The following is a 12754-nucleotide window of genomic DNA, read 5'->3' as shown; positions in this document are numbered from 1 at the left end:
GGTATCTGCTTCTTTTCAAATTTTGCTTTTGTCTGTTCACTTAGACTATTGAGTCATGGAGAGCAGAGGCCTTGCCTCCCACGTCAATATCCCCCACTGGGTCCAGCACTGGGCTGGACAGTGACCGTGGGTTCAAGAAGCGCCTATTAAAGATTGGTGGCCCAATCCCTAGCAAGCATGGAGGAGTTGGGGATGTCTCCCATTAAACCCAGGGGTCCCCTCAGCAGCAGATCCCAGGCTGTGCCCCTGGGTGGGACCAGGCCATGTAGATGGCTCTTGATCAAATGACAGCCGGCACAGTCCTGCCAGCTTGGCCTTTCCCAAGCTCTTCTTCAGCCCTCCTAAAACCTCCAGGAACCATTCCTGTCCTGGGAGAGTTGGAAATGGACTCACATGTCACCTCCCTCACTAGCTGTCCCCTTTCCAAGCCCGGAAGCCTGAAACCAGCCGGCTGAAGGAAGAGGAATTGAAACCAGCCAGGGGTTCAAGAAGCCATCGGTTTTAATGGGGGTGACAGGGGAAGGAAGGGGTCTGGTGGCAGGATGCTGAGTGCCCTCATCTTCTGGCCTTGTCTGGGGAAGGTGGGTGTGTGGAGGGGAGAGGGGCTCTGCACGCCCTCTTCTCGGGCATTGCGTCATGAGGGAGCAGCATGGAGGGCAGGAGTGCATGACTTTTGCCTCTCATTGTGGGGAAGAGAGAGGAAATGCAGAATGTAGGTGGAGACATCAATGGCCTGGTATCTGTGAAGCTGGGACTGTACTGCATTGGTGTGTGCATGTACAGAGGAGCAGGGAGCTGGGCCAGAGGCAGGAAGGAGCAGAGGGGTTGAGCAGTGAAGCAGCCTGGAAAACAGGGCCTATTCCTCCAATACGAACCAACCCTCCCTCCCCTCCACCCTGACCTCTGTCCTTGTCCCAGATGGGCCGCCCTCCTGCTGGCCTCTGCTTCTACTTCTTCCGCCCAATCTGGGCCATCAGGTGGGCGTTGGCAGCTGCCTTGGCTCGTAGGTTCTTGGCCTTGGCAATGTTGAAGAGGATGTTCATGATGTTAGTGGGGACATCGAGGGACAGAGTGAACTTGGTGCGCCGGTCACTCTTGGCCTTGTCCTGGTACAGCCTCCGCCGGAGCTGCCCCTGCGACAGGTATTTGTGCCGGGTGCTTCTAGCCCCACCGCCGCCCCCAGAGCCAGGGAAGGTCCTTTTCTCCTTATCTTCCTCCTCCTCCTTCTCCTGGTCTTCTCCTGAGAGTGAGTCTTGGCTGGGCAGGGAGGGGAAGCTTCTCTTGCTCAGCAGGGGCGCACCCTCCAGCTGGCTCTTCTTGGCCTCAGACAGGGCTGTGTTGAGGCAGCTGAAGACGGACTCGGCTTTGTACAACTTTTGGGCAAGGCCTGTCCTGGGGGCCTCTAGAAGCAGCAGCAGTAGCAGCAGGAAGTGGGCCGGTATCAGCATCTCTCCCTGTAGCAGAAAAGAGCAATGTGGGAAGAGGGTGTGAGAGGGGGCTTAGGGCTCAGGATGAAATGGATCAAATCCAGTAGGGCTTTGTTCATGTTCCACTTCACTGGTTGTCAAAGTGTGGTCTCTGGGCCAGCAGCATCATGTGGAAATTTGTTAGAAATGTGAAGAATTCTCAGGTCTTGCTCCAGAGCTAGTCAATCAAAAACTCTGGGGCCAGCAATCTGCATTTTCACAAGCCTGACGATGACTGATCCTTGCTTTAAACAATCCAAATGTATGAACTAGCTGCGTAGCACGCAGGGAAAGCAACACAGACTCTGCAATTAGTCGGGCGTAGCCTCAACTTCCAACTTGGTCCTTATTTGCCTGAGGGCGGTGGGCAGATTGGTTAACCTCTGAGAACGTCAATTTCCTCATCTGATAATTGGGGATAATAATAACTACCTCATAAAGGTTAAGTGAAAGATTAAGTTAAAATGGAAAAGCTCCTGGTCTAACCAAATACTTAATGAAGACGGTTGGTTCATAACTGTTTATATATAAATCATCTCCAGGTCCTATTAGGATAAGATTCAGTACACACACAGCCATCTCAGAAGTGATCTGTCTATATCTATATATCTATAAATATACTATAAATTATATAAATAATATAATATAAATATAAATTATATCAATTATAGCAATATAATATAAATATAGATATACAAATATGCCAGGTAATTGGATCCTGCAGACCCATATCTTTGTTGTCTTGTGTTTCTGGCTTTTCCTTTTTGTCTATACACCATTTGCTCCATCCTAACCCAGACAGGCTCTCCTTGCCTTGAACTCATTCTAAGTCAGCGGTTCTCAAGCTTCAGAGTGTTCAGAATCATGTGAATGGATTGTTCAAACACCAGCTGCTGGGCCCCATCCCAAGCATTTCTGAATCAGTAGGTTTGGGGTGAGACCTGAGAGTTTGCATTTCTAACACATCCCTAGACGATGCTGATGCAGTGGGTTCATGGACCACACTTTGAGAGCCACTTTCTCAGTGTTCCAATCCATATCTGAGCTCCTTAGAATTGTGTGTCCAATTCCCTGAGAACATTTTACAGGGGTGTGTGTTGACTGTGGAAAAGTGGACTTTTTTTTCTGTCAATATTGTGTCAATAACCAGACTTCCTGCTTTATCATTTACGGAGGAGCTCCTTAGTTGTTTTGCATAGAAGTAGCATGAATTGTGGCTTTAGCTGCCTTACACCTTGGAGGCATCTTAAAGCCTGGAAGAACTTTCAAAGGGCTTGTTAAGGCTGAAAAGATTTTAAAAACCAAAAACCAATTGACAAAGAAAGGGTTAACACGGGTGGGGAAGTTGTCTTCTCTGTCACTCTATCCCTTTGTACCCCACTCCTTTCATGGACCAGACTCAGCCCTGGCCTCCCACTAACTTGCTCAGCAATTAAATGCTCTGGGTGCCAGTATTTCCATCTGTGAGATCAGGGGATTGAGTTCCAGGCTCTTCCCCTTCTCTCTATCTCCTTGTTTAGTTTTGTTTAGCGTTTGCAGCATAAAAGAACAGAAATGTCCTTTGCTCCTCACTAAAGTCTGATTCCTAAGCAAGTTTCTCCTCTTATGTTCTTTGGATTCTTTTGCCATTACCCTGGTGCAACAACACAAAGGTTTAAGATTTCCCTGCTACCTGCTCTGAAAACAAGTGGTCCCCACCTAGTTAGATTTAAGAGGTAAAGTTCTATATCTTTATTTTTCTCATTTGGATACCTGAAACTGAGCCATTCTTTGGGGTTATTATAAGCAGTGCTTCTCTGAAGATACACACTTACTTCTGAGAGCTGTGACAGCCACGTCACGCCCTAGGATGAGAGGCACTGAGGAACCTGGGCTGGCCTGAAATTCAGAGCACCTGCAAGGGAGAGAGTACTCGAAGGAAACAAGTGAAGCGAGAAGGCAAATGCACAACTCTGTGGCTTTGCCCAGTGCCAGCCCCTGTTTTCTAGCAGCGAGGAAGGCGGAGATAGTCCCCATGTTACCCAGCTCGTCTGCAAACACTGATAAGATGTTCAATTAGAAAACCCTTTATAAAACGTAACTGCTGAACCTAGGGGGCATTAAAGCATTTCAAAAGGTATTATAGTAATGAGCTGTGGACTCGTGGAAGCGCTTGTGTCACATATACACACACAGACTTCCAAGCAATTCACCCTCAAGTGAGCAGAGAGGGTTCACTCATGAAAGACCCTTCCCCCCCAAGAGGGAAGAGCGGCCAGGAGAAAGTTGACATGTTACAGATAATGCTTGTCATTGGCAGCATTTGCATTCATGTTCTTACTTCATTCATTCTCAGAAGAGGGGTGTGCATGTGTGTGTGTGTGTGTATGGGTGTGTGTTTCCTGGATTGCTATGTTAGAGGAGAACATTGCAGACAGGATTTCTCAGAAGACTTGGACATCAGATGGAGACAGCAAACATCCATCTTTATGGTCCCCCCCTTCACAGGTGGCACTAATCATTACAGACATCTGTCCCCTCCCTTCAGTGTCCCCAGCGTAGCCAGGGGAAAAGGGTTCTAGGCTTTGAGGGCAGAGGACCTGGGCTGGGAACCTCCCCTACCCTCAAATGCCTTCCATCAACCACTTAACCTCTCAGTTGTCGCATCCTAAAAAGGAGACATTACCTGCATCACACGTGCATCGAGAGAATGAAAGGAGATGCCCTTGGTAACCAATAAATGCAAGCATCCTCCGGCTCGGGCAGGCAGCGGGGCATTGCACCCTGAAGTTTCTACCCCACACCTTCTCCCATCCACCCCATTTGTAAACATGATTTTCATATTCACAACTAGACTCTGTTCAGAAAAATACATTTGTAAGAACCCATTTTGCCTCCAGTCTATTACCTTTTGCAAAGCAGGTCTCTCTACCAACGAAGGGAGGATCATTTTGCCCCCCCTGAGAAACTTCCCCATGGTCCCTTTAGAGCCAACTTCTTATTTAAAACACAGACCTTGGCGTTCAGCACGGTGCCCCCAGGGGCATTTGCAACTCTCATCTCTTACCCCGTCCAGCCCCCAGCACCTCCTGCCTAATTTAGGGCAAATCAATTTATCCTTCATAAAGAAGTCCCCAACCAAAACCTTACCCGTGAGTGGACTTCCCTCCGGAGTGGAAAAGCGCAGTGAGATGTGCAGCAGCTTCAGGACCGGGAGGTCTGCCCCAGGACCATCCCCCCAAACTTCTGTCTATGCTGGGGTCGCTGGCTCCTTTTCTTGTATTGTTCGTAAGTGGGCCGTGATATTTCCTCTCTATGGAAACCACTCCACTCCCTCGTGTGTGTGTATATAAAAGTGACAGATCACGGGGTGGATCGTAAATCCAGACGCAGTGTCTACACTGGGATGCGATTCCGTTTAAAATACAACCAAAGCAGCTGTCCGCGTCATGGAGATGACAGGCTGCCGGCATCCTCGACCCCTCCTATCCACCTTCCCTCCCAGCCCTCCCATCACTTTCCCCTGCCCTTCCTGCCCTAGCAACTTGATTCATTGATAAAAAGAAAAAACACTCTGTTGAACTGAGAAGCAGCTTCTTTGAAGAGTTTTATTACTCACCTTAGTTCTTATTAACTTCAGCTTTCCCTCATCCCTGTCTCTCTAACCCTCCTTTTGGAAACCTGGCACCAAGACCTGCTTGAAAGTAGAGAAGAAAGGTCCTCTGCCGTCCTGTGATTCTTGTGGGTCCTGACTTGCAGTGTTCTCTCTGGCTACTTACAAGGCTCTAGATGTTTTTGTTCATCAAAGGGCACGCAGAGGGGGTAGGCACCTACCTAGAGCTTTTGGTGGGAAATCACTGGAACTTTACCCATTTTTATTTATCTGTTCATCCAATATCTTTAGAGCACCTGCTGTGTGCCAGGTCTTGCCAGGACCCTCAGGAATTCAAAGTGAATTAAGCCCCCCGTTCTTATAAGGCATCGGCTGTTTAGAAAGATATGTAAAAGCAGGCTAATTTCTGTGTGGCAAATGCCATAGCATGGAAGGGAGCATTCCTGTCCTGGAGACTCGAGACAGGTAATGTACCAGAGCAGAGCAGAGGGGTTGCAGACAGAAAGGAGGTCTGGGATGGAGAACGCAATGCAGAGAGGGACCTGCAGGAGGCAGGTGGGCAGGAGGTGGGGGACTGCATGCGGCAGAGGCTGGGCTCACACTGGGAGGTACTCTGAGTTGAATTTTACTCTAAATGTAATGGTGTAGGTGTAAGGGGATTTAGGCAGGTGACCCCCTTATTTCACAGCTGAGACTGTGAGAGAAGTGACTTGTGGGGATTACACAGGCGCTTGGTGACTGAGAATCCAGGTCTCAGGTGGGCCCAGATCTCTTTTCACATCCACCTTGAACCTCGGGCTTAACCATCATGAAGGGCCGTGCAAGACCACGTTCTCTCCAGGTCTCCAGGCCAGACCACAGCTCCCATCCTGGATGGGCACTTTTAGCTCTTGAAATTCCTCTATGATGATGAAGAGGTGAGTGGACGTCTGGAATTATCAAAACTCTTCAATGCTCACAGGTATCTGTGTGAAACACACGGAAAGCCCTTATCCAGAAGGACCCCAAGCTCTGGCAGCTTCAGCCTTCATTGTGGCTATGTGGGGATTGGACCTCACTCCCGCTCCTTCTTTTGGAGCTGCCTGTCTCTCTGGCCGGCCTCCTCCTGAGATTAGTGGCAGCATGAAACTAGGAGATCTAAATTCATTCGTTCGTATATTCTGGTCTTTGGGAGAAGGTTGTTGTTTTTGTTTGTTTGTTTTTTTCCATTTCAGATCCTGAGGCAGTAATGGAGGAATTTGTGTAGGTTGAGGGGTAGAGAGATGGAAGTATGAGTTTCACTCCCTCTTCTGCCTGTCTGAGCTCTGACCTGCCAGGAGGGCAGTCTTGTGAGGATACCAAACGTTGCTCCCCTAGAGCGGGGATCCTCAGCCGTGGCACTCCTGATGTTTGGGGCCAGGTGCTGTGGAGAAGCTGCCCTGATGTTTGGCAGCTTCCCTCCAGCTATTTGATGAAGTATCAGCCCTCCCCTGCCCAGCTGTGATGACCAGAAATGTCTCCAGATATGTCCCCTGGGGGCAAAATTGCTCCCTGCCCCTCTCCCACGCCATGAGAACCACTGCCCTAGGGTATGGGGTTTAGAAGGAGAGACAATGGACATTGGCTTCTCTTTTTGTGATTTGCCCTGACTCCTCTCAACTTCCTAGAAAACCTCCCCACTTGAGGCTGGAGCTCCAGGGCACCAAACCATCTTTGTGTCAGGGGCTGGTGGCTGTCTGCTGAGCCTGCCGGCCCGTCTCCAGACAGAGATGGGCTCCTGCATTCCCGCTGGCCCATCCCAGGTCCCCTTTGGGATTGGCTGATGGCTCCCAGGAGCTCTGAGGGTGTGAGCAGGCAGGCTCCAGACGGGATGCTCACAGACCTGGACAGTGGGGAAGGGTCCTAAAGGTACTTTTCTTAGAGAAGAAAACTTCAGGAAGCAGTCTGTTTGCTTTACAGCTTGAAAAGTGCTTCTGGCTGCATCTGAGGGAGGATTGGAGACAGTCTTGGAAAGAAAGAGGACGATTAGTGAGCAAAAATCGCCAGCGTTTTGGTTCGTATAAATGATGATTTCCCTTCCCACCCTTCTCTGAAGTGCACATGAAGCATTCTGCTATGCTGGCCCATTTCTCTGGCCTTGGTGAGCCATTGGTATTGAAGCCGAATCCAGCCTCTGTACCTTGACACCGAATTAATTCTCAGAGCAGAGTTTTGTGTGAAGTAGAAAAGAATAGCTTTATTGTTTTGCCAGGCAAAGGGGGCCACAGCGGGCTGATGCCCTCAAAACTGTGTGTCCCAACCTGGAGGGGGTAGTGAGGAGTTTTATAGTAATGGTTCAAAGAGGGCGCGATCAGCTGGTGGACATTCTTCTGATTGGTTCGTGGTGAGGTAAGTAGGAGTCAGCATCATCGACCTTCTGGTTCCAACCGGTCTGGGGTCTACGTGCTCGTGGGCAGCACACAGTTAACTTCTCCCACCTGGTGGGGGCTTCAGTGTCTGCAAAACAGCTCAAAGGTATTGTTATGTGTATCCCTTGAGGGGGAACCAGGACCCTGCCCCAAGGCTGCACTATTGTTTCTTTTGACTGCTTCTCCCCTGTCTCCCGGTCCCCTCCCTTCCCGGATTAGCATCTGTTTGAACCTGCAGGGAAGGTCATGGAGGCTGAATGAAGCCTATTTCCTGTTATCAAGAAATGGGGGACACAGAAAGGCTTTTGTGCCTAGGAGCCCCACAGGGCCCTGCTCGGTATCAGTATCTTCCATGAATTCATCTCTATGAATGAGGGATGTAAATACTCGGTAGAGAGTATGTGGAGGGCCCAGGTGGGGAGAAAATCTGATCAGCTTCATATATAGATAGAAATGGCTCTTATTTATAAAGCTCATTTCACCAAAGTGCCCAAAGCACTTACACATAATAACATAATTATTTTCTTAACATCTGAGCTAAGCAGTAAAAGAAAAAGATAAGAAAAAGGAATTAGGGAATTGGAAGGACGCATGATTTATAGGAGAGAGGCTTTACCTTGGTGTCAGGAGAAAGGGTTTTCACTTCTGCCTCTGTTTCTAGCTTGGCGACTGGATTGGGACGGTCACTTACATTCTCTGCTCCTGTTTCATAAAATGTAGATTAGTGTATCTTCCTATTTTTCTAAGGTCAGTGTCAAGATAGTATTTGTAAGAACTTGATAAAGTTTTACGTGGACACAGATTATTATTCATCCTTATTTTTCAATTCTCCCCTTATTTCCCTTACTGATTTTTAGTTTACTTGACTCCTCAGTTTTCAGAGGGTGTGTGTTAATCTCCCATTGTATTTGTGGGTTTGTCGATTTCTTTTTGTAAGTCTGTCCATTTTTGCTTTATATATTTGGAGTGTTGGGTACATACAGATGGCCCCTTTTATCATTTTACTATAAACCCTTTCATGCCAAATAAGGGTTGCCTTAGAGTCTGCTTTGTCTGATATCAAAATTGCTATTCCAGTTTTCTGTTGGTTAACATTTGCTTGGTGCATTTTTTCCAGTTTTTTTCTGTGTCAAAATTCTTTTGTAAATGGCATGTACTGAAATTTAAAAAATCCAATCTAGCAATCTCTGTATTAACAAGGCATTTGACACATTTGTACTAATAGTGATCACTGATGTGACACATTTGTACTAATAATGATTACTGACATATTTGGATTATTTTCTGCTATTTTACAGTGTGCTTTCTATTTGCTCTGTTTTTTTCCTTTGCTTTATTCCTGTTTTTCCTTTTCTGTATTCTTCTAGATTGATTAATTCTTCATTTCATCTTTCCCTCTATTATTTTATAATACAAGCATTTAAAGCTACAATTTTTCCTCTAAGCACTGTTTCAATATCTCCCACAACAAATGAACAGGGCCCCCTTTAACCTGCTGAAATTATTCTGGTCTGTTGGGTAGGGGAGACCCTTGCCTTGACTCACATTTTTCCCAACAGGCAGGACTGAGTTAATTACTAATATTAGTACTTCTGCAATAATGGCACACCCATTACACTGCATTCATGTTCAGTCCTTTCTGATATGGGTTCTCCAATGCTCTCTCCCATGGGCCTATCAGAAATTGGTTTCATTGGACTTTGCATCCAGCAGCAGTGGAAACAGGTGGGGAAAGTTCCAGCCTGTCTCTATGTCCAGGTGCCCTGGCGAATCACAGACATTTTATGATCCTCTCTGATGGACTTTTGGTGGCTGATTGATTCCTAGAGCGAAGCTCCTGGGGGCCGCTGGTAAGAGGCAGCTGCCTCCTCAGGGCCACGTGAAACAGAGCTTCAAAGCTCTCTGTCTCCCTCCAGGGAAGGGGGGACTTTGCCTTCTTGGGTAGGCTTGCAGGGCTGTCCCATTGTCGCCTTCCCAAACGTGGGCACAATCACAGTGCTCTGATTACTTGACATGTGGAGAAGGTGATCAGTACCAACAGATCCACTTAGGGGATATGTTTTCTCTAGTGACAAGGTGACTTCTCCACAAAGCAGCAGACTGGGCAGCGTGCTCCCAGGCGGGGGGGCCAGGATGGCGAGCTCACCCGTGGTTCTGCACAGGAGCCGAGTCAGTAGTCCTGGTGGCCTAGCAGCCCACATTCTTCCAAGGGCAATAAACTCTCCTCTGCCACCCCCAACCCTAAACGTGTTTTGGAACCTCTGTCTACATGCCTGCAGGTTAATCAGGTACTGCGCTCAATCAATTCACCAATCAATCAATCAGAAATAAAGCCAGTATGTTCCTATCTGCTGTGAATTTTAATCCATTTCCCTTGTCAAGCCTAGGCTTTGAAGCTGGCTGTGGTCCATTCCTGCCTGTCTCTATTTGTCTGTAAGCAGCTCGAGACTGAGATTTATGCCAGGAAAGGTACAACTAACACAACATCTGAAGTTTAGTAGAGACTCAACAAGGAAAGCTGATTCTCCTTATTCAGTAGCTGCATATATATAAATACATACACACAATTGCAATCAATTACATATACCTGAACAGATATTCTTTAGGTATTTTAAATGCCTTTGTTTCCATGAACTTTTCTAGAATCATAGAGTGTTTGTCCTAAAAGAGAGGTCATGCTCTAGTTCAATCACTTAGCTCAGGTCACACACAGGTTACCCTCATAGCTCAGGCCCCCGACACGAACATTCTTGAGGGTCATCCTCTTTTGCAAAGCTGGATGAGGCTGCATTTCTGACCATGAGGAGGGAACAGGACTTGGCCTTGAGAGTGAGGGATTGTTTCAGACATGGAGCCCATAATTGAAGATCGTATTATTGTAATGAAATTAAAATGAGAGATTATTAGAGATTTATTCAAAAAGACAAGTTGTAGGGAGTCAGACTGCATTGAGATTCCATTTTATCTCTAATAATCAAGGAAGGGTGAAGAATGTATGCGTGAGTCTCCACAGCTCGAGGCTGGGTTAGCAGGGAGTGGTACCTCTATAGTCGGCTTTCGAGAGTGTGAAGTCATACAATTAATTTCCATTATAGAAGCTGAAGGAGTAATTCCAATTTCAAGGAGTACGCTTGTGTGTATATATATGTGTACAAGACAGGGAAAGTAGGGGGAGAATAAACAATGGATAAACCTGCAATTTTGGCCAGTAGTTGTTAGGAGGTTAGGGAGAGAAGCTGCTATAAGCAGGTTCATCCCATGATGCCAGATCACTGGCCAAATGGGCAGGGTCCTCCACTATTGATGCTCTCTCTTGTTTTGTTCTACAAGTCAAAAAATAAACACCACTTTGCCAGTTCTGCCTCCACCCAACAATGCCCCAGATTCCTTACTCCAAGTAAAAGGAGGATCATGAGAACGATGAAAGGCAGCTGTCTTGATAAAGCTTTCCCCCTTTATTCTACTATTGTAGAAACATTCAATAAATTCAATCATCCCTCCAAATCAGGTTTATTGGAAACCTACTAAGGACAAGGAACATAAGTGCTAAGTACTTAGTACTAAGTATTATAGTAAGTACTAAGTACTACAGGAGCTTGCTGCTCCAAGTGTGGTCCATGGACCCCCAGGCTCAGCATCCCTGGGAGCTTGTTAGAGATGCAGAATTTCAGATCTCATCCCAGACCTAATGAATCAAACTCTTCCTTTTAATAAGAGCCTCAGGGGAGAAGAGCAGCCATGGGAAGCACTAACAAATGGCTTTATTTTTATTAATTAATTAATTAATTGATTAGACCTTGCCGTGCTGCTTGCAGGACCACCAGGGAATTCCCACAAATGGCTTTATTACAGGAATATTTTTGTAGACATGTTTGAGGAATCAGGTGATTGAATGAGAAGAGAGCCTCGCAAGAAGATTAGAAATGATCAGCTTTCTAATCCTTTGTGGAACACAGCTTGACTTTACCCCAGGGAAAGCCAAGGGGAATAGTGTCACTTTGCTCCCATTAGGGTCTGTAGCTTTGGGAAGGACACCATGTTACCGTGGTGGGGGGCTGGAAGTGGATGAAATTAAAAGTACTGTTCAGTAAGACAGCCCAGAAATAGCTCGTTGGGCCTTGGGGGCAGTGTGGACAGTAGGTTCCATGTTATCAGACCAGGGCATGAGAAATTGGACTTGTAACCTGAGAAAACGTGGGTACATGTATTTGTAGCCATAGCATAGATGTTATTTTATATTCTGCCCTTTCTCCCCCTCCCACTGCATCTTTGAACATTTAAAAATCTGCTTCTCTTTCTGCTCATCTGAGACTTACTTTCCCACCCACTCTGTGTCACGGGGACAATAACATCCCTACCCTCAATCTCACACTCTGTGTACCAGGTGGATGGCTCTTGGGGTTGCTCCAGTTCCCCTGTGGGCAAGGGAGGTCTGAACAGTCATCTTGGTGAGCAGCAGGCACCCGCTCAGGTCCCAGGGTTTGCAGAGACTATCGCTAACGTTGTACCGTACAGAAGGCAGAGAAGCCTGGGTTGAACTTGAGCTGCTAACGAGAACATCACTGCTCTGTGGAGTCTCCCTGCGGCAGCTCAGAGGTGAAAATGAGATCGTCCCAAACAATAATCTGTTGTTCATTCCAGCCGGCTAGTCCTTCTCTCCTAGGCTTATTTTCAAACATCCAAACTTTGTTATTGAAGAGATGGCTGGCTTCTCAGTGCTCTGCCGTGATGGTAACTCCACTATCCCCCTTGTAAAACAAGGGAGTTGCCCAAATAACCCTCTGTGCACTCTTTTTTGACCCTTACTTTTTTTTCAAAAATTTTCTAGAAACGTAGAAATAACAGTGTGATGAACACAGGTATACCCTTTATCTAAATCAACCAATTGTCAACATTGAAAAAAGAGAGAAGACCCAAATTACTGATATCAGGAATGCAAGAGGGACATCATTACTGACCCTTCAGGATAGTAATGAATATTACAAACAGCTCTATGCCCATAAATTCAATGACTTAGAGAAAATGGAAAAAGGCCTTCTGTGTTCTTTGCATCTCTCAGTCACAATGCATAGTTCTTTGCTGAGTGCTAGGACAGGCATCTGCTTCCTTTGTCTCTTTCTTCATTCTGACTAATTGTCAATTAAAGCTTTGCATTCACTTGATTCTTTGGCTGTCACATGTCTCTGATGCCCTAACCTTTGCTAACACCCCTCCACTGAGTGTAATCTGAAGAGAATTAGATGTAAATGAGGAGAAATCTGTCCAGAAATGCATTTTCTTCAGAAATATTTGCAAAGGGGGAGTAGGTG

General features: G+C 46.6%; 1 protein-coding gene across 1 annotated transcript; it reads right to left on the bottom strand.

Moving 5' to 3' along the window:
* Positions 1-947: 947 nt before the first annotated feature.
* Positions 948-1448, bottom strand: UCN3 (urocortin 3). Its single transcript, XM_068538274.1, has one exon. It carries the CDS (start codon positions 1446-1448, stop codon positions 948-950), a length of 501 nt encoding a protein of 166 aa, XP_068394375.1.
* Positions 1449-12754: the final 11306 nt, after the last annotated feature.

This window comes from Eschrichtius robustus, chromosome 1, assembly GCF_028021215.1.
Source record: "Eschrichtius robustus isolate mEscRob2 chromosome 1, mEscRob2.pri, whole genome shotgun sequence".
NCBI lineage: Eukaryota > Metazoa > Chordata > Mammalia > Artiodactyla > Eschrichtiidae > Eschrichtius > Eschrichtius robustus.
This window is presented reverse-complemented; position numbering and strand designations above follow the sequence as displayed.

Excerpts from the sequence above, each read along its gene's own strand:
- UCN3 (XM_068538274.1), bottom strand. The coding sequence starts at position 1,448 with ATGCTGATACCGGCCCACTTCCTGCTGCTACTGCTGCTGCTTCTAGAG.